This window comes from Acinonyx jubatus, chromosome D1 (genome assembly GCF_027475565.1).
Source record: "Acinonyx jubatus isolate Ajub_Pintada_27869175 chromosome D1, VMU_Ajub_asm_v1.0, whole genome shotgun sequence".
Taxonomy (NCBI): domain Eukaryota; kingdom Metazoa; phylum Chordata; class Mammalia; order Carnivora; family Felidae; genus Acinonyx; species Acinonyx jubatus.
The window spans coordinates 101,024,470-101,052,308 of record NC_069390.1 but is presented as its reverse complement, the minus strand read 5'-3'; the positions used below and the strand labels follow the sequence as shown (position 1 = coordinate 101,052,308).

General features: G+C 41.2%; 1 protein-coding gene and 1 long non-coding RNA gene across 2 annotated transcripts; both read left to right on the top strand.

Annotated features, from left to right (window-relative positions):
- The first annotated feature begins 267 nt into the window (after nt 1-267).
- Nucleotides 268-7,989, top strand: LOC128311940 (uncharacterized). Its single transcript, XR_008290675.1, has 4 exons — nt 268-2,336; nt 4,926-5,820; nt 6,645-6,796; nt 7,380-7,989. It is a non-coding gene; the product is annotated as an uncharacterized LOC128311940 (long non-coding RNA).
- An 8,792-nt stretch (nt 7,990-16,781) lies between these two features.
- REXO2 (RNA exonuclease 2) lies at nt 16,782-27,261 on the top strand. Its single transcript, XM_027036564.2, has 7 exons — nt 16,782-16,989; nt 18,016-18,099; nt 21,049-21,126; nt 21,740-21,851; nt 23,296-23,404; nt 24,779-24,832; nt 26,803-27,261. The coding sequence occupies exons 1-7, from the start codon at nt 16,843-16,845 to the stop codon at nt 26,930-26,932; spliced, it is 714 nt and encodes a 237-aa protein (XP_026892365.1). The 5' UTR covers nt 16,782-16,842; the 3' UTR covers nt 26,933-27,261.
- The last annotated feature ends 578 nt before the right edge of the window (nt 27,262-27,839 follow it).

Genomic DNA, 27,839 nt, shown 5'->3' with positions numbered 1-27,839 from the left:
TGTTACCCCATCTTGACTGGAGGTGGAAATTAAGTCCTGGGTTTTGACCCGTAGTGTACTCACCATTCTTCATGTTAAATGGTCTGTATTTTCATGTTTGATTTTTCTTTCTAACTTGAGTTATTTAGCTCTTTTTTAAATTTCTAATTGATTTTTTTTCCTTCTATTGTGACTGTGGAGAGAGAACATGACCAATGTGATAAAATAAAATAAAAATAAAATAAAATAAAAAACAAATAGAACAAACTTGTAGAGATAAAACCCGATCACTAGCTGGATGATCACAGGCTTTTTTTTAGGTTTCCTGGCAGTGAGCTAACAGGGCTGACCCACGGCCCAGGCACACCTGTCCCAAGGCTGCGGAGGAGAACTTGGAAGACACACCCATCCTCCTTGGCTGGCCCTTCTGCCTGTGAGTTCCATCCTGCCCTGTGGGACACCCGCCAGGTGTTCGCCTAAAGGTTTCTTTTCCAGTTTTTCTAATGGTTCCATGCATGTGTGAAAAACAATGATTTTCTCTGTTTCAAAACTCTGCCTTGACAAAATTAGCTCTTACCTGACAAAATGTGTAAATCAAAAATGTCAGAATGAGGAGTTATTAAAAAAAAATTAAAATGCGTGCATATTAATTTAATACACATAAGTATACATTCATTTGCCAATCTTTTGATGTGGAGCCAAAGCCCTTTCCTTATATCTAGGTATGCTAATTGGGGGTTAGTGGCTGTTCTTGCATAAATCACTACCAGATTGCATTGCCTATAATTTCCATTTTGAGTTTCCTCATAGTGGAAGGCAGTTGCAGAGAAACTTGTGAAGGATTCAAGTTTTCTGTTTCTCCTCCTTAACAGTTGTCTTGCTCACACTTAATCTCAGCAAGTTCTTATAATGATTTATCCTTCCTGAATCTTTACAAAGTAATTCAACTAGTTTTCTAGAAATTTTTATGTTCCACATTCGTATTTGTATTTTATATTCATCCATATTCTTATTCATCCGTTTATATCATGTTTAGGTTGAGAATTTGCATTAATGAGCACTAAACTTAAGCAGGTTTGGAACAACTTAACTGGAAAGAGGAAGCACGGGTGAACTTCTAGGAGTGGCTGACCAGTCCCTAGGCTGCAGCATGTCAAGGACGCAGACATTTATTACAGAAAGAATAGGGAACACCAGTGAATCCAACAACTCAGTTAAGTGGGATCAAAGCAGAGAAATGTGCTAATTTGGTAGATAAGTTCTGTTAATTCTATGTTTCAAATCCTACATGTTTTTCTCTTCTTGACCTCTTAGTTCTGAAAGAGATGATTCTAATTTATGATGTTCTCTGAGTAATGTATCCTGAAGTGGGTATGTATCCTGAAGCTATTCTAGATACAAGATGAAGCATGACGTTCCTTCACCGTGTACTGTAACTGTTACCAGTGTAAATATCCTCAACCCGTTCTCGTGCTATTAACTTTGGGTTCTCTTCTGGTTCATATTGCTATTTCACACCTCCAATTTTGTTCGTATTAGCCAGCTATGTCTTTGACTATTACTTTTGAATACCTCTATGTCACTTGATTTTAGGCATGCCTCTTACAGTAAGGGATGTTTTGATTTCTTCCTTCTCTACTTCCTTGCATAGGTATGTTTCCAGGATTGATCCCCTTTCTTTCCCCCCACCCCCTTTCTTCTAGGGTAGCATTTAAGAACTCTGGATACACACTGGCATCACCTAGGAGCCTTTCAAAAAAACAACTTAATGCCTAAACTTTACCCCAGAGCCTCAGGGAGGAAGCATGGTGTCAATATTTTTTAAAAGGGTCTGGTATAAAGTCAGGATTGAAAACTGTACTGTCACACTATTTCTGTTCCTGTAGTGTATCCCTGTACATTCTCATCAATCATATTAAAGTTTATAGTTTTTGTTTTTTTTTATCAGACAGGCTGAAACAGTTGTAGCAGTCAAGGTAAAATCAGAGTGATAAAGTATAAGGGACTTGTTGTAGAGATTTAACCTTAAGCAACTGTGATCGCTGGTGGAAAAATCTGTTGCCCTGCATCTGGTGTTGGGCCTGAAGTCACGGTAAGTCAGCCAGATCAGCAGCTGGGAAGAAAAGCTGAACAAGAACAGGAGCAGGGACAAACCAGAGAGTGGTAGAAAACAAACACGGAGCTTGCATCTGTCTCTCGTTACCCTGCCTTAGTTGACTTGGACGATGCCTGCAGGTGTGGCTGGCACTCTCGGCCACAGAACTGCACGTATCTTTGGCCCAGGACTCAGAGAAGTTGGAGGACATGTGGCAGAACCTGGAGGAGCCACAGCCTGGGCGCTGCCCCACGCCAACAAGGTGAGCCAGGAGACCAGCAACAATGTGCATGAGGTACCACGGTACCTGGCACCCTCCTCTAATCTTCTGGAATGTAGAAAATATGGTTGCTGTTTCCTTACAAGGTCCAAGTCTCAAGCAAATTTCCCTTGCGGTCAAAACCGCATTGCAATTCGAACACTCTCTACCTGGACTTAGGCTAAGAGCTTGTTTCTCTAGAGACTGTCCTCACTTCAGACACTAGCGACAAGCTCAGGGATTCCTGGGCCATAACTCCTGACCAATCTGCTACAAGTTCAGGGGTTCCCACTACTCCCTCATGTCTGATAATTCACGAGAGTGACTCACAGGACTCAGCTAAGAGCTATGTTTATGGTTGCGGTTTTATTATAGCAAAAGGATACAAATCAGAATGAGACAAAAGAGGAGACACCTAGGGTGAGGTCTGGAAGGGTCTCAAATAAGGCTTCCGTGTCCTCTCCCCCTGGAGTCAGAACGCATCACCCTCCTTGCACATCATTGTGTGTTACCAGGCAGGAAGCTTATCCAAGCTTTGTGTCCAGAGTTTTTACTGGGGCTTCGTGACAGAGGTATGATTGATTGCATCCTTGGCCGTGCGATTGAACTCCGTCTCCAGCCCTCTTCTCCCCCAGGAGTTTGGACTGGTATCAATTTGGCTCAGAGCCTCAACTCCAGTCGCCAGGCTGATCTTTCCAGCATGGCCAGCCCCGATCCTGAGACTATCTAGGGGCCTCCCATGAATATGAAGGATGCTCTTCTCACTTGCGGAATTCCAGGGATGTGGAGAGGCTCTCTCCCAGGGACCAGGAACAGAAGCCAGTTGAAATCTTTACTGTAGAGCACCAACTCTAAATGGAACTAGACAGGGGAGGCTATTCTGGTTGACACAGTGCAAAACCATCACAACAGGAGGATACCTGACCCCCTTGCGCCCCACCAAGAAAACACGTGTGGAACACTTTCCCTTTCCTTGCCACGTCTCTCCTACCATGAGCATACAGACCACCTTCCAAGCTCAATCTCTCGGGTTTTAGTTTCAGACTGCCATTACTGTTTAAACATTTTATCTTCTCTCTAAGGTCATATTTCTCAACTTCTTTATTATGTATTATACTATATTATAGCTTTTTAGAACTACAAAGTTATTTATTATACTATATAATATATTAAATTAGCTTTTTTTACCTTATACTTCTAAAGAAGAAAGCAACATTACTTGGCAAATTTATTTTTTATTTTTATTTAAGAAATTGTTTTTAATGTTTTTATTTATTTCTGGGAGACAGAGAGAGACAAGCATGAGTGGGGAAGGGGCAGAGAGAGAGGGAGACACAGAATCCGAAGCAGGCTCCAGGCTCTGAGATGTCAGCACAGAGCCCGACGCGGGGCTCAGACTCACGAGCCACGAGATCATGACCTGAGCTGAAGTTGGACACTTAACTGACTGAGCCACCCACGTGCCCCTTGCCAAATTTAAAATGATGTGTATTGTATTTGGTTTGGGTCTTGGTATGGGAATAACTTTTTTCAAACAGCTAGCATTTAGTGAGTATTTACTGTGTGCTAAGGGTTGTCAAAAGCTACTTAAGACTGTTTTGCAGAAGAAGGAGTTGAGGCTTACAGAAGTTAATAACATCCCCAAGATTACACAGTGGTGGCGACCTGGTTCATATCCAGTCAGTCTGATTCCAGATGTCAACCTCTTAACTCTTAACTATTCTTCTTCTTCTTCTTCTTCTTCTTCTTCTTCTTCTTCTTCTTCTTCTTCTTTTTTAAATGTTTATTTATTTTTGAAGGAGAGACAGAGTGTGAGCGGGGGAAGGGCAGAGAGCAAGGGGGACACCGAATCCAAAGCAGGCTCTGGGCTCTGAGCTGTCAGCACAGAGCCTGACTAACCCACGAACCATGAGATCACGACCTGAGCTGAAGTCGGACACCCAACTGACTGAGCCACCCAGGTGCCCTCCCCACTCCTTTTTTTTTTGAGAGAGAGAGAGAGAGGGCGCAAGTGAGCAAGGGTCAGACACAGAGCGAGAGAGAGAGAATCCCAAGAGGGGCAGAGAGAGAGAGAGAAGTGGGGCTTACCAGAAGCAGGGCTCAAGCAAGCTCACCCCAAGCGGGGCACGAGGTTACCCAATGTAGGACTCAAACTCATGGACCTGTGAGATCATGACCTGAGCTGAAGTCAGATGCTTCATGACTAAGCCACCCAGGTGCCCCTATGCTTCTTTAGTTATGTGTGACAGCACCAAAGGTAGACCGTATTGCTTTTATGGCTTGATGTTTGGCATGCTTGTATTTTGTGCTTAAAATAAGAAATTACTTATTTTTATAAGTTTGATATTTTTTTCTTTCTGTAAATGATAATAGAGCAGATACCAGGAGTGTAACTGCTTCACAAGACTTATAGTAGTAGATAGTTTTTATTCTCATTTAATGAAAAACTAAACTGGATAGGCTCTTTATTACATTTATCTTGATATTGGTACTTGAAATACAAAGATATACTAGTGTACTACTTAAAATGTTTTTATTAATGTTGCTAATATAACCTGGAGATCTTTTTTAAAATTTTTATTTATTTTTGAGATGGAGAGAGGCAGAGAACAAGTGGGAAAGGAGCAGAGAGAAAGGGGGACAGAGGATCCTAAGCAGGCTCCCCATGGACCGCAGAGAGCCTGAAGTGGGGCTTAAGCCCATGAACCACGAGATCATGACCAGAGCGGAAGGCAGCCGCTTAACCCAATGAGCCACCCAGGCGCCCCTAACGTGGAGATCTTGAATTGTGATTATGTGAATGAAATTTTCATGGATGTGATAAAGAACCTCCTTTGGGAAATTTACAGAATTATTATCATTTTGATGCGCCTTATTAACGTGCTTTATTTCAACATCAATGTGAATTATACTTTCTTTTTAAAAACAAATAATTACAATGTTCCTCAAATGCATTGGTTAGTATTTCTTTGCCTAAAAGAGTCTCAAAAATGTGACTCAATTCCTGTTGGTGAAGGTAAAAACGCATGTATCCCGTTTGTTCTAGTTTTCTACTGCTGTTTAATAAACTACCCTAAAACTCATTGTTAAACCCCAAACATTTGTCCGGGACTCAACAGGGATGCCTCTTCTCTGCTTAGCAACATTGGGGTGACTCAGTTTGGGGCTGAATGATCCCCTTTGAGATTGGATTACTCATACAACTGTCAAGTTGGTGGTGACTATTGGCTGAGACCTCAGCCGGGGTGGTGAGCCGGGTGGTTTCGTTCCTCTCCACACAGGTCTGCTTGGGCATCCTTTCAGCACAGTGACTGCATTCTAGCAGTGAGCATCCCAAGAGAGCAAATACACAGCACTTCATAATCTAGCCCGAGAGTCACTTCTGCTGCATTCTGTTGGTCAAAAAAGTCACAGTGGTCCACCCTGGTTCATGGAGAGGGGACAACGAGAGCCCAATGATCAATGAGAGGAGTTTTAAGATCATACTGTAAGAGAAGAATGGGGGATAGGAACCATGGTTGTGACCATTTTTTAAAAGCTAAATCTACCATCGTATTCTTCCAGGACCTAGATTTGGTAAACAGCACAACTAAACACAACTACTGTTGTTGTTTTCTTCTAGCTATTTCATTTAAAATTTTTCCCACTTAAATGTTTACTCCATTTAGATTTTATTTCGGTGTAAGTTTTGAAGTCAGCAGCCAATTTAAGTTTTTCTTCAGGTATAGCTGCCTAGTCACTAACACAATTTGTTATCAATCCATCTTTCATCACTTATGAGAAATGGTATCGTTACCAGATTCTAACTTTCCCCTTTGTTTTGTCTGTTTCTGGCCTAACAACCTATAAATGTCTGGCTCTTCCTACCCTAGAACCGAATTATTGCAGGACTAGTTTCTTCCACGCCCACCCCACCAGTTGTTTTTCTCCACCCCCCCCCCCCCAAATTTTGCTGGCTCATTCTTGGATGCTTCTTTTTCTTTGTGAACTTTTCTGTATCAACTTAGCTTGTCTAGTTCTAAACCAGTCTGTTGGTATTTCCATCAAAATAGTGATTACTAATTTTAAATCACTCTTACCATGAATGAAACTGGGTATTTTTGGCTTCTTTGTGTCAGCCAATAATATTTCTTCATGAAACGTTCATATTCTTTGGCCATTTTTCTACTAGGGTTTTGATTCTTCTTATTGAACTGTGAACACTCTTCGTATTTGGGGATATCAGAGCTTTGTTTGAAATGTTTCTTGTAAATGTGTTCCCCAATTACAGTAGTCCAATTCTATCTGTGGTTTTTCTTTCTGTGGTTTCAGTTTTCTACAGTCATCGGTGTTCAGAAACCAGACTGTCCTCTCTGATAATGTGTGAGTAGAGCCTAGTGCTACGTCACAGCGCCTCCGGCATTGCCCTCACTTCATGTCTTCATGTAGGGATGTTTTCATCTCACATCATTGCAAGAAGAAAGGTAAGTACAGAAAAATAAGATATTTTGAGGAAGAGAGAGAACATATGCACATAACTTTTATTATAGTATATCATGATTGTTCTATCTTATTAGTTATTATTGTTAACCTCTTACTGTGCCTAAGTTATAAATTAAACTTATCACAGATGTTTTGTGAAAGAAAAAACATAACATATATACGGTTAGGCACTATCTGACATCCACTGGGGTTCTTGGGACATATCTCTTGCAGATAAGTGAGGACTGCTGTGGTTTTGCTTCTGAGGTTTTTTTTAAGTACTGAAATAAATAGTAAATGTGTGTGTGTGTGTGTGTGTGTGCGCACATAAGTGGGCAGAGGGAGTGAAAGCTATCTTTTCTTGAGTGGTTTCTTCTGCTAGTTTGAGATTTATGCATTCTTTGCCTACCCCCAAAACAGCCATAGTTTTTCAGGATTTTTTTGTGACCTTGTTTTTATATTTAAGTGTTTAATCCATTTAAAATTTTTTTCAGCGTATTGTGTGAAATTCTGACCAAACCAGTTTTTTGCTAGTCTACCTTTCCAACACTATTAAAGCAATGCTTTTATTTAACTGTTTTTCAGAGTTCAAAATATAATCAAGAACACATAATTTTTCAAGTTGGAAGAAAAATCCAATTATGATTTTGACTTTAATTGTGTGAAGTCCTACACTAATAACAGCAAGAACTGCTACTCAGGCCTAAATGTGAAATGACTCATTGCTGGAGTATAAGCACATTCAAGTCACAGATTTGACATCCTTTAGTTTCTATTTTAAGAAGATGGCCCTCCCTCCAAATTTGGTGATCTGTAAACTTTATTTAAAAAAAATTTTTTTTTAACTTTTATTTAATTTTGAGACACTGAGAGAGACAGAGCATGAGCAGGGGAGGAACACAGAGAAGAGGGAGACACAGAATCCGAAGCAGGCTCCAGGCTCCAAGCTGTCAGCACGGAGACTGATGCGGGGCTCGAACCCATGGACCGTGAGATCATGACCTGAGCCAAAGTTGGACGCTTAACCGACTGAGCCACCCAGGTGCCCCGAGATCGGTAAACTTTAAATTAAAAATTTTAATTCCTGTTCATAAAGGAATAATTCTATTTAAAAATTTTTTTTTGTGGTGCGATACATTAAATTTGGCACTTTAGCCCTTTTAAAGTGTACAGTTCAGTAACATTTAGTATATTCACACTCGGCAACCGTCACCGTATTTCCAAAACTTCCTTGTCATCCCAAACCCACTCTGTACTCAGTAAGTAGTAACATCCAGCTCTGCTGTCCTTCCCAACACTGCCTGGTCCTGCCACTTTCCCCGCCCCGCTCACCACCACCCCCCCCCCCCCCCGACAATTCAGCCCACAGACATTTGGTCTTTATGAATTTGCCTTTTCTAAATATTTTATATGAGTGAAATAATGCATCATATGTCCCTTTCTGTCTGGCTGATTTCATTTAGCCTAATTAAGGGAATAGTTGTAGGAAGCAGTTGTTGCTATTATTTAATTTTTTAAAATGTCTATTTAGTTTTGAGAGACAGAGAGAGCACAAGTGGGGAGGGGCAGAGAGAGAAGGAGACAGAATCTGAAGCAGGCTTTAGGTTCTGAGCTGTCAGCACAGGGCCCCACGCAGGGCTTGAACTCACGAACCGTTAGATCATGACCTAAGCCGAAGTTGGACACTTAACCAACCGAGACACCCAGGCGCCCCACAGGTATGTCAGAATTTGAATGTAGGTCTCAGACACCCTAGTACCACAGTTATCCCCCTCTGCTACCCTCCCAAGATGAAGTGTTATGGTTTGGAAATAACTGTACAAATGGGGCAAAAAAAAAGGGGGGGGGCATAATTGATTGTTTTTTGTGTCCATAACTTTTACATCCATAACCTTTTCTTCTCATGGAGTTCAAAGGCTACTTTGAGGTCAGCACAGAAACAGATGATAGGAAATGGAAGAGGTCTTCCTATTTGAATAGTTAGGATTAGTCATCAAAGTATTCTCTAAAGTGAAGTGCATATTTCTTACTGCATTTCCTAGGAAGCAAAATAGATACAAAAAATTCCAAGAATGAACGAGTCCTAAGGGGTTTGTAGAGTTTGCTTTTAAAGCAATGCCTACTTTAGCTGTATCAATAATAAGTTTTATAAAATAAAAGGAGAGATGTACAATTGGATGAAACAGAAATAGGTCATTAAAGCTTGGGCTGTGGCACGAGGTGACTAACATCCAAAGGTAAATGATGAGCTCTGAAGAGAGTTTAATTTTATGAACACACTTCTGGTGTATTAGTTTACTCTTAGTTTATTTGCTGTTAATGACAATTTAAAAAGTATAGAAAACCCATTTGACTTAAGCTAATTACTCAATTTTCCCAACAATCACTTTTCTTCCGCATGAAGTTTTCTCGTCTGTGTTGCAAGATTTCTCCCCTTTCAAAATTACATTCTGAGTGCTGTTATGCTCATTTAAAATTTAATGCAAGTGTTTGAGGATGGCACTTAATTTGCTACGTAGAAAGGGAATTATTGCTGTCAGCACTTACGTTTGAAAAATTTTGTCAGGACAATACAATTATTTAAAAAAACTGTTCATTCGAAGAAGGTTTCATTTGTTAAAGTGATCATCCTAAAACTTGTCCCAGCCACTCTGTTTCTGATTGTTCTTCTGGAACCTTGTGCAGACACCCTTTCCTCAGTTTCATTCTTCCCCACCTCTTTCCCTTTATTTCCCAAGCTTCCTGCTATCGGTGGCAATGTGGTTCTTCTTCTCAACAAACTTGTTTGCTCCTAGACTGCTTCTCTTCCATTCTCTCTGAGACACCAAGGAAAACCTTTATTACTCTCTTTGTTAACTTGCAATTCTCTGATTTGTTTCTCAAGTTGCAGCAGAATTTTGTGTTCTAATGGCCAAATACAATGACATCTTTCCGACCTCATCCTGAGTTTGATACCGATGACTTCACTCACACCTTCCTTCAAATTTTTTCTTCCATTATTTTCTGTAATGCTGCATTTTATTTTTCTTCTTCCTTCCTTCCTTTCTTTTTTCTGAGAGAGAGAGAGCAGGGGAGAGGCAGAGAGAGAGGGTGATAGAGGATCTGAAGCGGGATCTGTGCTCACTCTGGGCTCAACATGGGGCTCAAACCCTTGAACCATGAGATCTTGACCTGAGCCAAAGTCTGGCGCTTAGCCACCTGACCCACCCAGGCGCCCCTGTAATGCTGCATTTTCTTGACGCTTTTCCCATTCCTACCATTTTGACCAATGGTTATCTGTCTCTGATTTCCTTTCTTCACTCACATTTGAATATAGGCAATCTCCAAAGCATGTTCTATAGGGGTTAGGGATTGTTTTAGGTTATCAAGAACAGAGGCTCAAAAATAGTGTCGTAACAAAGTAAGGATTTTTCTTTCACCTAACCCAGGTTTCCGGCTAATAGGGAAACTCCCCTAAGTCACCATGCATAGAGACACCAACATCGCTCCTATCTTACCATTTTCATCACTATTCCTGCTCAAGATCACATCATGGTCCAGCACAGATGCTAAGGCTTTGACCACTGCGCCAAAATTCCAGGTATCAGAAAGGGTAAAGAACACTTCCCAGTTAATTCCTATCAAGAAACCTTGTGGAAATCCAATAGTATCATTGGCTAGAACTTAGCCACATGACCATAGCTAGCCACAAGGATGGTAAAGTGCCTGCTAAAACTCAGAGATATGTTATGCATGAAGAAGTGTATTTTTTTCAATGTTTATTTATTTATTTTGAGAGAGAGAATGTGAGCAAGCACACATGCATGCGGGGGAGGGGCAGAGAGAGAGGGAGAGAGAGAATCCCAAGCAGGCTCCACAATCCATGCAGGGCCTGACACCAGGCTTGATCCCACGACCATGAGATCATGATCTGAGCTGAAATCAAGAGTCAAATGCCTACTTGACTTAGCCATCCAAGTGCCCCAAGAGAGAAATGTATTTGATAGTTAATGATTAGTGTCGGCCACAGTCTGTTTTCTCAGATGCTGGCTACGTGACCAGACGTGATCAGTATTTATAAATAGTGAGTGGGGTGGGCCTTTTAAATAATAATAACAATGACTTATTTATCCTATTAAGCACTTGCCACATGCCAGGTATTGTGCTGTCTTTGTGCCTAGTATCTCAAACTCTTAGAATAATTCTTCAAAGGAAGTAGTTAGTGCTCTCAGTGTTTCGAAGATGAGGAAAGGGAGTCTCAGAGAGATTAGAGTCAACTTGTTTAAGGAAATATAGGCAGAAATGAGCTGAGGTAGGGTTTGAATTCAGCTCGTTTGTCTCCAAAGCCTATTGTCTTTTTCATTATACGTGGCCCACACTGAATATTGATGCCCATATTCTTTTGTCCAATAATTCATTAGACTGCAATTCATTAGACTGCTGTAACTGGATGTCATAATTTCCAGTAGCATATACCTTGGACTATTCAAAACTAGAGTTGTCTAAATTTGGTTGCCATGACGATTACTAATCAATTCAAGTTTGTCATCAAGATAGCTGCAGACCACCACGTACATTGGTAGCACAGGGAGGTAGTTAACTCTGAACAAGCTGTGGGTGCCAATGAGGAACCCACAGGAAGGACTCACACTTCACCCTGGGGCCCTCTACCCGAGGAACTCAGGACCTCAGGTCTGCAAAGCCTCAGGCCCCAAGTACCTGTAGGCATGCTAAACAAGCCCACCCCCTGGGACACTGCCTTTGCATGGGGTGGCCCTGTTCCAAATCTTGAAATTTTATTTCATGTTTTCGTGAGAAATAAGACAGGCCAGGTGCAAGAGGCCAGGACTGTTAGGCCTGTGGTACATCCTCCACATGGAAGGGAAGTCAGGAGTGAGAAGAAATACTCCTCTTCATTCCCCATCCCTGCTCCTACCCTGCTTCAGTTTGTTGTTGTTGTTGTTGTTTGGTTTTTTGTTGTGCTCGTGGAGAACTCAAGCAGTGTTGTACCATACCATTATCATACGTACTTTTCATTGAAAGAGCTCTTTTAGAATACGTGCAGCCGCTCTGTTCTCCGTGGACCTTACACACATATCCAGTAGAGACTAAGCCAGGAGACAAATCTAGTACATGATAGCTGCTGTGCTGTCAGAATTACCCTTTCCCTCCTTCTAACTTGGTCAGCTTCTTCTCTGCACTGTGCTCTTTGTTTCTGGCAACTTCTTCCTTTAGTTGATTTCTCTCCTGGGATACTCCTTACTTTTCCAAGAAATGGTCTTCTGATAGGCTTGCCTCACCAGTTTGTTCATTGTATGCCAACACGTTCAAATCCAGCTGATAACTTTTTTTTTTTTTTAATTTAAAGCTTATTTTGAGAGAGAGTGAGCAAGATTGGGGGGAGGGCAGAGAGAGATGGAGAGAGAGAATCTGAAGTAGGTTCCACACTGTCAGCTCAGAGCCCAATGCGGGGCTCGATCCCACGAACTGTGAGATCATGACCTGAGCCAAAATCAAGAGTCAGACGCTTAACCGACTGAGCCATGCAGGTGCCCTGAGAATCTTCTTTATATGCTAACCGGGTTTACAGATTAGGTTTGCATAAACCGAAGACCTTAGGGCTGGCCTGAGCCTATAGGTGCAGTGTTTGGACAACCTGCCACCTTCTTCCCTCCCGTTGCTTCATCTACCCTCTCTGTGTGGATGACTTCCAAGTTCATGTCTCCATCCCTGCACTCTTCCTATCTGCCTGCTGGGTCCCTCCATGTATTGTCCCTCTCAAAGTGAGATTTCAGCCTTTCTAAAACAGAACTCTTACCTGTTCTTCTTGCACTTGGACGCTCCTTTGGGTTTCTCTCTTAGAGACCCATGACTCTAGTTGCTTAGGTCCAAGATACTCTATCTGGAATAGGCTTACCCATAATATTTGTTGTCAAAGTTACCTTCTTTAAAGATCTAATTCAGTTTCCATCCTCCTGTATCTCTTCAGAAAAGATGAATCCCTTTCCCTTATATTCCCATAGTACTTTATAATTCTTTAAGGCATTGGCACAACTCTCTTGTATTAAGTTTTGCATTCTCTGATTTGCTTACAGAAATCAATGAGTACTTATTATATATTAGATATTGTATATGCTTTGGTTTAATCATCATACAACCCAGTTTACAGATGGAAAAATTAAAGCTGTTTCCTTATCTGCAAAATAAAGAACTCTAAACTCAAAATGAATCATCTTATTCTTGGAGCTAAGACTATCTTAATATCTTACATACTTACAGTTTCTGGTATAGTAAATATTATCTTAATAAGCGTGTTTTTACTTTGGTATTCTGGCACAGTATCTGATACACACCAAGTATTTGTGTTTTTTGAGCTGAATTGAGATAAAGTGCGATTCAAATTTCATGAAAGCCTTTATAAAGTGTCCATTTTGTGCAAGGTGCATTTTGAAGATTATGTTTGGCTTTTATTTTTACCTTGTTTTTACCTTTTTCCCCCTTTATTCTGCAGTGATAAAGGGTAAAGACAAAAGATTTATCATCCTTTCGTTCTCCCCAGACCACTGGCAGGAAGTAAACAGCACTTATCTGCAGTTATCAGCAGTGAACCTGATGTCAATACTTCTCAAGACAAGGTTGCATAAGGCAGTGGAAAGGAAGAGATATTATCATCGACGGTTAAGTATTCATGAGGGACCTTCTGCCTGTTTAAAAATATTTTATAAGCTGTTGGACAGTTTACAGGTGTGAACTAGTTTCATTACTTTGGGGACCACTGATTGGTATGGCCACCATTACTCTGTGGCTCCATGCTAGTCCTATGAAAGTACAAAAATAAATGGATTTTGGAAATGAAAGTCTACTTTAACAGGATGGTGATAGAGCATAGCAGATAAAGTTTACTAGAACACAATTTTAACAATGTTACTTTTATGAACCCGCTGCTACAGTTAACAGGAGGAACCAGGGGTCTCTCCTAAGAGGGACTAATAGGAAAGGACATTTTAAAAGACAGGATTTGGGATGATTCTAAAGAGGAACCAGGGGAAGTGGGGATCACCTCTGGATTGATTATCATAGTAATCTTTCCTTATAAAGTGAGAGACCAAAGCAGGCCTGGGGAAGTCCTGGTAAGAAAGCTCAACTTAAAAAATAATATTAACAATAATGTCAGTGTTTACGGTAACCAATGGATGGAAACAACCTAAGGGTCCATCAAGGATAAACAAGATGGTGTGTGTGTGTGTGTGTGTGTGTGTGTGTGTGTGTGTGTAATGCAATATTATTCAGCCTTAGAAAGGAAGAAAATTCTGATGCATGCTATATAACATGGATGAAATTTGAGGACATTATGCTAAGTGAAATAAGCCAAACACAAAAGGACACATACTGTAGGATTCTACTTATATGAGGTACTTAGTGTAGTCAGATTCAGAGAGGCAGAAAGTAGAATGGTGGCTGCTGAGGGCTGGGGGAGGGGGCTGGGGAGGTTGGGAATGGGGAGTTAGTGTTTAAGGGATATGTAGTTTCAGTTTGGGAAGATGAGTAAGTTTTGGAGATGGATGGCAGTAATGGCTGCATAATGATGTGGTTGTATCTAATGCACTGAACTGCATACTTAAAAATGGTTAAAATGGGAAATTTTATGTTTGGCATATTTTATCCCAAGAAGAAAATAAAAGTAAAAAAAACATGTAAAAAAGAAGCAGTGATCTCTCAGTGAGGAGAGTGTTTGTGTGGCCTTGGCCGTGTTCTGTTAGAAACATTGTCATTGATTCTGTTAGAAACCTCATAGTCTGACTACCAGCAGTGTTGAGAAGCTGACTCAGAGCCCTATTCATTTAGAAACTAAAAAGTCAAGATGAATGTGGAATGCTGTGTCTGACAACCTTTTATCTGAATCTCTGCCCCTGGGTTGGAAATTGAGGCAGCTTTTCTGTGTCACGGACTCACATGGCTCAGATTCTTTAAAGTGAGAAGACATGGTCTATTGTCACTAAAATGATTTCACGCAGCAAAGCTTATCATAGTCTATGATATCAGAGAACAAGATTTCTTAGCTCTATAACCTTGTTGTTAGTTAACAAAAGCAGTTTTTATAGGATCCAAATAGAACTGAGAAAGCAAAGTCTCTGAGCAAAATGGTGTGGAAAAGAGAAATAAATTATTGAGTCCACTATGGGATGAGGCTGCCTTCAAATATTAGGGTCCCATGTTCTTATGTCTGTCCTCCTTATTTACATGGTGTGGATTTGTGATTTTGGAGCGTTTGCTTTTGGGATGCTAATCTTTAAGATCACCAATGTAATGATATTGTACACAAAACCCAATAAGCTATTAAGTCTCCTTACATTATAGTGCCAATCACCTAAAATGGGTCTTTCTTGTTATAAAGTAAATTGCTACGAAAACTTAAGTTTCAAAAGTGTCCACACATAATTTTAACTACACATCGTTTTAAAATTAAGGTCATAAATTTTCAGAATATAAGTTCTTAAATCTAAATAGCATTTTCTAATTTGGAATTTCTAAGAAAACTGAACAGTGTTCCGGGGAACTTTGAAAACACAAGTGTTCTGTGAAAGTTTAAAGAAATAATAATACTTTAGAATGATGATAAAAAGCCCAATTGGTAAAAGTTTCTGTACTTCAACTGATTCTACTTTCTATGAATCAAGGTAAAAACTGAGGGGGGGGGGTGGGGAAGGAAGAAATGTAGCCTATCTCTTATAAGGTAGGCTACAAATGAATAAAAAGCTACAGCGAAACAATGTGACTCATCAGGCAATGCATTTATAATATATACACATTGTGCACAACAAAAATCTTTATAAGTATACAATCTGTGCACACAATTTTGTTTCCATATGCCCGAGCAGGTGGGGGGTTGGCTGAACGTGGCATCCAGCACGCTACAGTATCCTTACAGCTCTGATGAGGCAACAAAGTTTCTCTCTCACAAAACCAGCTCACCGGGTACGAATTACTATGCGATGGACCACAAACTCCGTAATTAGTGTCAATATGGCTTTCAGAAAAAAAAAAAAAAAAGGAGAGGGTATAATTCCAGGCTGAGATCGATGTTTGCGACAACATTGCACTCTGCACAACGAATTTGCTACTGTATAGCAAAGCTTTAAGGGATTCCTGCAATTTGACACTACAAGGTGGAAAGGTCCTGTTGGTGACCATCTTTGCTCCTGGAAATGATGGAAACTGTAGCTATGCCCAGAGGAGATAACAGATACTTTGATAAAAACCAAAGCAGATTTCAGACCAGGCAGAGACGTTTTTAGTTCATTTTAATTTGCTGCAGATTCTTTATAAAAGGACAAGATTTAAACTTGGAGGGACTTGTAAGAGTGGAGCAGGACGTCTTCATTAGCACTGATACACCACAGCTGAACTGAAACACGGACCACCTCCCTTCACAAGGAATAAGGAGCGACCCTTTGCCAAGGAAGTCTTATTGAACACCTAATACATGCTAAGTGATCACTGATACAAGATCTCAAGGATTTCTAAAGGATTTGACAGTGGAATTGGCCTTCTGGCCTAAAAATAGCACACCGCCCTGCTGCATTACGTCAACGAGAAAAATACCCTGCGTGGAGGGGCAGGTAGGTAACAAGGTTGGGGGTGGGAGGGGGAGAGGCAAAAAGAGGAAAGATCTATTTGACAAAGTATATGTATAAATAGATAACCTTATCTCCCTTGACCAAACAAAGTAAGAGACTTCTTTCTCAACCAGGCGGTTCGCAACTAATCCAAACTCAGGAAATAACTCTCTGAAACGAATAAACTTAGTTCTGAAAAACATGCGCGTCCAGTAACATCCGAAAACACGTGGCGGGGGTGGGGAGAGCGGTCGGAACACCAGGCGAGACTCCAAATACCATCATCCCATTCGGCAGCTAAGCCGGGCTGCTCACGGCGAGCCGGCGCACTGGATGCTGGGACTTGTGGTTTTCGCTCCTGCGCCTCCCCGCGGGTTTGCGACGTTTAGCGACCATCGCGCCTGCGCCAGCGCCGGCTGAGAGGTTGGGGCCGTGGCGGCTCGTGCCGGGTGATGCTAGGCGGCTCCCTGGGCTCCAGGCTGTTGCGAGGTGTGGGTGGGAGTCGCGGGCAGTTCGGGGCGCGGGGTGTCCGCGAAGGTGGCGCAGCCATGGCGGCAGGGGAGAGCATGGCTCAGCGGATGGTTTGGGTGGACCTGGAGGTGAGTGCGGTCGGCGGGGCGGGGGAGGGGGTGAGGGGAGGCGAGTGGGGTTCGGCGCGGAGACCGAGTAGCTGAGCCTGTCCGCGGACGGCGGAGGGTCTCTGGGTCTCAGGTGTGGCAGGTGAGCGCCGCCGGGCTGCGGGCTGCGCGGGGCAGGTCGGCAGGCTGGACTCCTGCGGGTGTTGGGGACCGTGGTGGACTTGTGGGGTGTCTTTTCAAAAGGGAAGAGTCATCCATATGGCTGCATCCCGCTCCCTCCCCCCGCCCCAACCCCCGAACTCCGCTCGGGTGTGACCTCCCTAACGCTTTGGTCCTTCTGTGCTTAGGGTCACCGGGGTGGGGGGTTGGGGCAGCGGCTGTGCCAGCCTCCACACTCCCCTTCCGCAGCCTTATGGGACCCTGGGTTGTTCGAGCTGGACGGGACTCCGGAGATGACTCAGCCTTACCTCTCATTCCATAAAGGAGAAAACTGAGGCCGAGAGAGAGAGTTCGTCCCATTCAAGGTCATGCTGTTAGGGTCTCACTTGGGACTAGAACCTACTTTTGATCCCTTTAGGTTTTCCAAACCCATGCCGAGGACTCCCCCCTCCGCTGAATCTGAGTTTTCTTATATATGAAATGGGGGGTGGGGGAGTGGTGGTTAATAACCGTGCTTTCTCCATTAGATTGTGGTCAAGATCAAGTGGTGTAATTAATGTGAAAACTTTGTAAGCTGCAGAGATGTAGCGATGTGAGTTGCCTAACTCTTGACCAAATTGAATGGTGTCAGCCCTCAATTTTGCTGACTTTGCATCTGTCCTACAGTAGAACTGGGGTGCCTCACATAAAGTAGGCCCTTGGTAAATATTTATTGAATAAATGACTCATGTTTAGGGCCTGGAGGGCTTGGCCCGGGAAGCATCATTGTCTCTTTTATCCTGGCTATGGGAGATGAATGGACTATGTTTGGGGGGATTCCGGTTAAATAAAATTGGGTGAAATAGAGAGTTGGTTCTGTGTGTGTTACATATTTACTTTTGATTGCAGATGACAGGATTGGACATTGAGAAGGACCAGATTATTGAGATGGCGTGTCTGATAACTGACTCTGATCTCAACATTTTGGCTGAAGTAGGTGATGCTGTGTAATACAGTCATACTATTTGGAGTGTATTGGAAATCTAAATCGTTGTTTCCCCATCTCTTTATGTGAAAAATAGGAAACCTGAGGCCCATATATAGGTTAAGTTCCAAAGTAATATGCTAGGTCATGGTAGGGTTGGTTGTAGAACCAAAGTAGCCTCTCACAACCTATTTAGTTTTCAATATTCCATGCACCAAATGGCAAAGGGAATTGCTCTTGTTTACTGAGACCCTACTGTGCACCACGCACATTTCTAACTGCTTTACGTGTACGTACTCTCAGTCCTCACAGCAACTGCGAGGTAGGAGATTACCCTCATTTTCTAGAGGAGGACGTTTTGGCAGGGATCTTGGGTAATTTGCCCAAGGCCACCTGGCTTGTTATTGGGGGAGCCAGGAGTTTCACCCAGGCATTTGAAGTAAAGAACTTGTAACCAACCAGACAACCAGCTGTTGTCTCATCAGGATTAGTGCCTCATGCCAAACTGTCATCTTTGTATCATCACCTTAATTTTAACTTGAGTCTGTATGTCCACTCTCGGCCTTCTCCACTGGGATGTGTGGTTACCTAGATCTATATTCAGATTTTAGAATTTGGTGATGCAGAATCGGCATATTCTCCTATTGATATATTGGGCATGATTCACATGCTGCTTTTAACCGAAACATTAAGCAAAACAACACACCTGTTGCCCTTTGGCCCCTTGTGAAGCATTTGAGAAGTGTGGGAGAGAGCTTCTGATTGGTAGACGGTGAAATCCTGCTCTTGAATTGGTCCTTGGTCTCATACCGTCAGCAGTTTCAGAGGTAGTAAGAAACTCCAGGAACACAGTAGGGATGCTTGTGGAAAAGGCGGTTCTGTTAAAGTCAGTTCCCGGAGGGTGGTAGTGATGTGCTACTGACATTGGATACATTTCATAAATCTCCAGTAAGACCTCTACTTATCTTGGTAGGTAAGAGACGGGAGAAGGCATTTATAGATGAATTACTACTTGAGTGGAGTACCCGGCACACATCCTGGAGTACCTCTTGATACATCAGCTGGAGGAGAATCATGAGACTTTGTGTTTCTCATCATAACAACTAGCTCTTTTTTTTTTTTTTTTTTAAACTTTATATAAATACAGTTCTGTGTTTTGGGTTTGGTTGTTTTTTTTTTTTTTTTTTTTTGTCACTTGGAATTTACTGCAAATGAATAGTGAAGCGAAGTGTCTTTATTTTGTCAGCCCTCCTTACTCTTGGCTGAAGAAGAGTTTTTCCCTTAGTCTGTTGATATAATGTGAAATACTGACAGTTTAATGGACCAGTTAGTTAATATGTACCCTGGAGGAAATTTGGGTCTGTATTCACACAGCTGCAGATGACCGTGGCATTTGTAAATAGACTCAGTCAGATGAGGATAAGAATGTTAAAAAAAAAAAAAATGCTTATGGACTATTGGCACTTAAGTGTCATTTCTGTGGAAAATACGTTTTATTTTTGTATATGAGTCTGAGGAAGAAGTTTTATGCTGGTAGAGGAAAAAACATCCTATCCTGAAAATTTTTCTGTAGGTAGTGCAGGGTTCTGAGCCGGGACCTAGAATAAGTTATAGAGCCTTAGATTAATAGTTTGCTTTTCCCATCAGAGTTTGTTAGAATTGCTTTTTTGTTTGTTTAATGCTTGTTTTTTTTTTTTAAACAATAGGAGGGTTTTGTGTGTGTGTGTGTGTGTGTTGTGTGTATGTGTTTTAATATATGTAATCAGTGAATTTTTTGCTTCTTGGAGATTGCCTTTACCAGTTTTCTTGTTTGGCTGAAAGTCCTTGTTAGTTGTAAGATGTCTAATAGTCAAATTCTAGCCTTTTCTCTCAGAGATTACAAACTATTTTTACCACTTTAATTGTAATAATACCTTGGATTCATAGAGTACTTTTCTTCCAAAAAGCTTCAGAAACTTTGATAACTATAATTTCTTTTATCCTGTTAAGCAGCCCTTTGAGGGAAGGGGGGCGGTTTGTTATCTCCATTGTACAGAGAAACGACGCCCAAAATGACCTGTTTTAATGCCACAAGTGAGGCTTCTGTTTCTGCTGGGACTGTGTCTGAGACACTCAGAAGTTGAATGTTCTGTTAAATGGAGAGGAGAATTAGAGGGCCACGTGTTTTTTTTTTCCCCCAGATGTTACCAGTTACCCTTTTAACTTTTTGATTTAAAAATACCATTAAAATTCAACAGTGTAACTTTATCTAAAGTGTATGTCTAGTCAGCTGTTAGTTTTTTGCCCCGTTCTGCTGCTGCCTCCTACTTCCCAAACTCTGTGTACTTTCTTGATAGTTTGTATGCATATACAAATGTGTGTATTTTTATTTATTTGTTTTTATCCAGCGTAAATGAAATCACATGCACATGCTTGCTGTTGCGCAATTTGCTTCTTTCACTTGGCAGTATAGACACTTTCCAAATTGAACTCCTAATTAAAGGTTGGCAAGCTTTGCCAAAAAAGACTGAATAGTAAATATTTTAGGCTCAGAGTGCCACATACCTGTCACATGTTTGTTGTACAACTCTTCGTGATGTAAAAATCATTCTTAGCTCACTGGTTAAAAAAAAAAAAAAAAAAAAGGAAAGAAAAGAAAAAAGCCAAAGATCAGGGCTGGGTTTGCTGACCTTTGATAGGCAACTACTGTCTTCTTATTAGGCATTTCACTCATCTGAGGCGTGCGTGTGTGTGTACGTGCGTTTGTGTGTGCGTGCGCACGCGTGTGTGCATTCCTTTTCGCCATCATACACAGTACTGGCATGAATGAGGACCACTTAACAGAGATAACAAAGGGCCCTCATCTCTTTCTCTGCTAGCTGTGTGTTTAATCCTCACAAAGTGAGGTTAGACTTTACCTCAGACACCAAGGTTGTCCCTGTTGATTCTGGATGACTAATGGCTTTTCCCATCCACAGGGTCCTAACCTGATTATAAAACAGCCAGATGAGTTACTGGACAGCATGTCAGATTGGTGTAAGGAGCATCATGGGAAGGTAACATTACCAAATAACAGGAGTGCTGCTTTGGGGATCAGTAACGAGCGTGTTGCTCCCACATCTGAATCCTATACCATTGTTGGATGGGATTTTAAAAAGGGTTAGAGGAAGATTGCTTGGCAAGCCTGGGAGACCACTTGCTTGTTTACCTGTCACCTTTGGGACCTGTCGAGATCATCATCTCCTGAATGTTCTCTCTTTTCCTCTCCTGCATTCAGTCTGTCGCGAACGCATTGCGGATTGTCAAGTATTGCTCAAGTCAGTCTTTTGGATAAGGTTAGACGTCAACTCTCAGAAAAGGGGGAATGCTGCTCTCCTGTTCATAGTTGTTTCTTCCCAGAGCTTATATCCTCGGACTCTGAGCACCGTCTTTTCTGACTGTGTGGAAATGCTATTAACAATCAGGAACATAGCCTTTTGGGCCTGGATTCTTTAAGAAAAAAAAAAAAAAAATCAGTGCAAGGATGGCAGTTTCACTTTGAACTTGAGCTTTACGAATAGTCCATCTGTGGTTATATTTGCCCATTTTAGAAGTGAAGTTTCATTTCTGGATGCCTTTGAAAACTGACTTGATGTGTTTCTGGTGGGGGCTGGGGATTCTCTCTTGCAGTCTGGTCTAACCAAGGCAGTGAAGGAGAGTACAATGACATTGCAACAGGCAGAGTATGAATTTCTGTCCTTTGTACGACAGCAGACTCCTCCGGGGCTCTGTCCGCTTGCAGGTAAAATCCGATCCTATGTATATCTCATAGATAGTCTTCCATTGTGGTAGTTCAAGAGACCGCAGTTCCAGAAAGATCCACTAAGACCATCATGCCTTCTACTTACCCTGATTTAGAGTATACATCTTAATTTTGTGTTCTGTTTTCCTTGTGTACGTTATAACACGAGTATTGGAAAAATACCCTGAAACCCAGTGTGAGATCGAGGGTACACGGACTTAATAAAATTTTCCCTCCTATTTTTACTATGGGAAATTTCATATGTGCAGAAAAGTGGGATTTATAATGGTTAACCTTGTGCCATGTATGTTTTGGACATTTGAAAGTAAATTGCAGGCATTCTGAAACCTCATTTCTCAATACTTCATTAAGCATTTCCTTTTTTTTTTTTTTTAACATGAAATTGATGGTCACATTGGTTTCCATACAACACCCAGTGCTCATCCCAACAGGTGCCCTCCTCAATGCCCATCACCCACTTTCCCCTCCCTCCCATCCCCCATCAACTGTCAGTTTATTCTCAGTTAAGTATTTCCTAAGAATAAGGATGTTTTCTTCAGTAGCCACAATGTCATTATCACATTTAAGGTAATTAAAAATAATTCAGTAACATCATTTGATATCTAGTCCACGTGGAAATGTCTAATTGTTTTTGAACCAGGACTCAATCAAGACTCATGCACAAGTTTACCTGTTTCTCCCCGCCCACCCTTCCCCCCTCATCCCCCAACCCGTGTGACATTGACTTTTTAAAGAGACCAGGCCAGTTCTAGGTTTTGAAAGCACTGCCATTGTCAGAGGACAGTTAATGGTCTGTGGAGATGCGTTTGTATTTGTATATGTAAATTGATGTGATAGCTTATGCTTTCCTTGAATTTCATTAAAAAGTTCTGACATTAAGTACTAGAGCATATGTTGTATATGTAATCTCCCTCTAGCTAGTGTCGTTGGTGTCTATTTTAAAGTACGTATTTAAAATTTAGTGTTTTTAATATAAATTACTGTATGGAAACATGAATATGGATATGATTTGTTAAAATTGGAATGTGAATAAAGGTTTATTTACTTAATGTGATTCAGTTAAGTTTTTAGTGTTAGTAGTGTGGGTTTCATGACACGGGAGAAAATTTGCACATCTGGTATGATCCGAAAAAGTAACGAATAGATGTGTGTGTTAAGTATGTGGAGTGGTAGATTTATCCTTTTTTTCCGGAGAGAGGCCATTAATAAATTTACCTTGAGCCTGACTAAGTACTCAGAAATCTGCACTTGTAACCTAATCACATGCCCTCAAACCTGATTTAGAGATTTTGAGATGCTTTTAGGAATTGTTTAAATTAAAAAAAAAAAAATCCTTTCCATTTCAAAAATAGTTAATGAGTTTTTATATCCTGTTGTATATTGCTAGAAATACACAGATGCGGTATGCTTGGTGTCTTTCTAGGAAATTCAGTTCATGCAGATAAGAAGTTTCTTGACAAATACATGCCCCAGTTCATGAAACATCTTCATTATAGAATAATTGATGTGAGCACTGTTAAAGAACTGTGCAGGTAAGGGCTATATTTAGGATCCATTGAATTGCCCCATTTAGCATGTTTTAATTGAGAATTTGTGGAAAGTAATTGAAGAGAACTCTAGAACTTGAGGGTGCCAGGTGGGTGTGCAACATTTTCCCTCGCTCGCTGGGACAGTTCCTTAATTGATTCTGGACTGGTAAGAATTGCGAGGAATGATGCCAGAAATGTTCTGTATAAATTTCGTTAGTTGAGAAAACGTGTTGAGCACCCATCCTGTGCCACGTGTTGGCCTGTGTGCTGGGAACATACAGATGAAAAAAAGCCTTTAAATAGCTTAGAATCTAGTGGGGTGACAGATGTGTAAAGCACACACCCTCCAAATATACTCTATGATGACTCCTGTCGTGGACATGTGCATAGAGAATATCGAGGGCACAAGGGGGAAGGAGCCCTGAAATGTACCGGATTGAGGAATGGGAAGTCGGGGAAAGCTTTGCATAGGAAATAAGTTTTAAGTTGATATTTAAAGAAGAGTGGACGTTTTCTAGGCATCTAGGTGAGGTGGGAAGATTCTTTAGAATGGGCACAAGTATGAAGAAATAGAGGCACAGGAAGATACGGGCAAAATATAGTTGAGGCCTTACAAACAGTTCACTGATGCTGGAGGGCAAAGCATGATGTTTGGCAAAGGTGGGAGGTGAGGCCATTTGCAAAGGGCTTGTATGCCTTGCTGAGATGGTTAACATTGTAAGGGATGGGTTCCTTTAAAAAAGTTCAAGTAGAGAAATGAGTGATAACAATTAGATCATTCTGACTAGAAGGTGGCAAGAAAAGAGGGCGATCAGAAAGGAGGCTTTTCCCTCATCTTGGAGAGAGGAGAATGAGCAAGGGAAATGGCATTTGGGTGGCAGAGAAGGGTACGGAGATAACATACCTGAGAACATCCCTTGGCACGGTATCGAATGAACGAAGGAGTGGGGGAAGGAAGAGCGGTAAAGCAATTCTAGTATTTCTGGTTTGGGCAATTAGGCAGTTGATGGAACTGTTCAAAGATAAAGGGGAAGATAGGAAAAGCCGATTTGGTGGATGGGAGAAGGGAGGCCTTGAGGATAAGCGTGGTTTTATATATGTCGATTAGAAGTGTGATGTCCAGCAGGTGGTTGGCTATCTATGACCAACTGGGGGAGGGCTGAGATGGCGTGAATCTAGGAATCTTACACATTGACGAGCTTGCCTAAAGAGAATATCTAGGGTGAAGTGTGGGTGGAAGAGAGCGTCCCGGGCAAGGAGGCAACTTGATAGTTGACCCAAATGCCTTTTTCCATGTTGATAAATTGCTTGAAGGAGGTAATTATCCAGTATATTTGAGACAGTTTCCTTTGAGAGTTCCGTTTTTGCTGTGTATAGACGCTGGTATCCAGAAGAATATGAATTTGCACCAAAGAAGGCTGCTTCTCACAGGTAAGTTTGGGTCCTTCCAAGAGCTTGGCTGTCTGACAAGCACATAAGTCTCGAACTCCTGACTGCCTACAATAATGTCTGTTCTCTGCTCTTGTTTTCTTGGGGGAAAAATAAAGGTCCACCAGCATAAAGACAACTTTCTTTCGCTAAGATGATCTGGAGCTCTGTTCAGGATTCTGTTATTCCATTCTGAGATATGTAGCATCGTATGTCTTTATTGCAGTTTTAAAACTTTCAGATAGCTTAGTGTGTAGGTATGATGAAACAGTCTATAATCTTTCTAGTAATGAGCAATATTAATATTCCTCCCAGCAAGAGCATGAACTTGTAGCCATTTGAAATTAATTACAACACTTTGTGGACAGTTGTATTAACATAGCCTAACTTTGATACTTTTTAGTTTTTCAGATCCTTTTTTTTATGTCTATAGACTTAGGCCCTGGAACCAAAGAAATTTGAAGATCTTGTTTGTCTAGTGTCCTGTACTTACTGGCTCTTTAAAAAAGTTTTTTTTTGTTGTTGTTGTTTGTTTTTTTTAATTTTGTCATCATTCAGGAGGAACATAAAATTTTGACGGGGGTGTAGCAGGCAGCTTCTAAGGGCAGCACTTGGTTCATTCCTTTATGGAGTCCCCACCATGTGCCACGCCCAGTTTTAGGCAAACAGACCAAATCCCTGCTCTAGAGAGTGTGGCGTTCTAGTGTTTTTTGGGGGGTAGGGATTAAATGGGCTACAGCACAATAATACAGGTTTAGAATACCTTATCTGAAACAGGGTTTGATGTCTTTCAGATTTCAGATTTTTCAAGCTTTACAAAGGTAATAGTGTATCTGTAGTGGTTACTATTATATAACATGCCTAACAAGGTCAGAGGAAGCATCCCCTGATCAAACACATTGATGTTTCTTCAGTGAAACATAGGGATATTCACACCAAATAGCCTAACTACTGAGTATGAATAGCCTTGTATCAAGATTAATCAGGTTTTGCCACATAGTGAGTCATAAAAGTACTTGGGGTTTTAAGATCTTTTATGGACTTAAGTGTTGTGGATAAGATGTTGTATACCTTGATTTAGTCAGAGGCTTTATTTTTGATGGTTTCAGCTGTCCACTGGATATCCAAGACCTGGGAAGAAAGCAGAACTGTTAGGTTAGCCACAATAACCGCCGTGAAACTCCTGCTCTAACGTTTGTGCAGTTTATTCTCTAGAAGAGGCCCTTGGCTTATCATTCAGGGCTTACTGATTGACCTGCACACTGTTCTAATAATCTCGGTTACCCGATTTCTCAGGCTACGACAGACGAGAAACAGCATGTTGGAGGAGAAGAGAGGCTGTTAGATGGATTCAGGCTGCCACTGGTTATAGCACAAATCTCCACCAGAGAGAGAAGTAGATCTTTTATGGTTAGGTGCTGTCTGGTGATCGATGTGCATTATGACTGAGTCACGAGTTATGTTTGAGCATGCCAGTATATATTTGGTGTAGGGATGTCATTAAGTATTGCACAGTGTTTCCCAGACTTTGTTCCATGAGCTGTTAATGAGTGTTCCACAAATGTGGCCGATTCAGTTTTAGAAACACTGTGTATGTAGTACAGCCTCCCTTTGGAAATTCGTGGCACACATGGGTACATGAAATGCTTTGCAAAGAAGTTCAGACAAGGAATACTTGACCTAGATTTTCAACTAAACTTACTTGACCCCAGAGTTCTTTTTTCCCCATGGAACCCCCCACCATTTTCTAGGACAGTTAGGGAGACTTTATCATCGGATATATTTGAGAAAAATGTTTTTAAGCAAACTTATTTTTTGTTAGATGAAGCCCTTAAATTTGCTTTATTGAAATGTTCCTCTTCTTAATGATATCAGATAGTGGCATTTACAGTAATACCTGTTCTTAAGTTCTTTAGTCCATTGCTCATAACCTCCGTGGACATTTCAGTTCAGCGTGATGTGTTTGCTTGTAGGGCACTGGATGACATTAGCGAAAGCATCAAAGAGCTTCAGTTTTACCGCAATAACATCTTCAAGAAGAAAACAGATGAGAAGAAGAGGAAAATTATAGAAAATGGGGAAAATGAGAAGACCGTGAGTTGATGCCAGTTCTCACACTGCCAGCACGTAGTTCTCTGGAAAAGCAGCTGCTGGCGGTTTTGTTTCATTTTGTTTTCTGTTCCTGCTGATTGCTTGGTACAGCGCCTTCTTTCAGTTACCTTGCGTCTCCAGATTGTCCAAACAGACAGCACCTGAAATCTTACTTTTCCCCTAACACTCTGTTTTCATTTATGACACAGCAGCTCCTTTGTAAGTACCGGGTCATGTCCATCCCTTGGTACATATCTGCATTTGCTTTTAGACCATTTCTTTTGTTTAAAATAATAATAATAATAAGAAGAAGAATAAAGCTAGTTCTATTGAAATGCAAACCTTTTTGTACCATCTATTCTTTCATAGTTTGATTACTGGAAAATGGTGGCGTTTTCTAAGTGGTATGGCTAATGTTTCAATTCTCGTAATGACATTAGGGATAGATTAACTCTCTTATGTTAAACAGGAAGTGAACTTGTTCTGTCTTGCTTCATACATCAAGACTAGAATAACTGGAGATAGATCCAGAGAAGCAACTTTCATTGTTACAGTTACCAAACTAACAGAGCTCTGCAATAGCTACTTGTAATGGCGTCCGAGAAATTCAAGTCAGTCGTCCCACAGGGATTCTGTAAGTAATAACTAAGGTTTATTGAACAGATACTGTGTGTAAGGCAATCACTGCTAGTTTTGTGGAACGTCGGGTCCCCTAGGTTTCATGGTCAGTAAGTATTTGAGAAAGGATTTCAGTCTGAATATGTTAACTCTGGATTTGCCTATTTTACAGCACAATGCTAAGGTGAATCCTTAGCCAGAGGCTATATCAGAATCATCTGTCTGTAGAACACAACTCATTCTGACAAACTCCTCTTAAGGCAAGAAATCAGAATTGGGAAAGGCCTACAGATGATTTCTG

What these genes read in the sequence shown, in the direction of transcription:
- REXO2 (XM_027036564.2), top strand. Translation starts at nt 16,843, where the DNA reads ATGCTAGGCGGCTCCCTGGGCTCCAGGCTGTTGCGAGGTGTGGGTGGG. An exon ending in TGGTTTGGGTGGACCTGGAG is followed by an intron (nt 16,990 to 18,015) that starts GTGAGTGCGGTC and finishes TTTTGATTGCAG; the next exon opens with ATGACAGGATTGGACATTGA. An exon ending in GGGGCTCTGTCCGCTTGCAG is followed by an intron (nt 21,852 to 23,295) that starts GTAAAATCCGAT and finishes GTGTCTTTCTAG; the next exon opens with GAAATTCAGTTCATGCAGAT.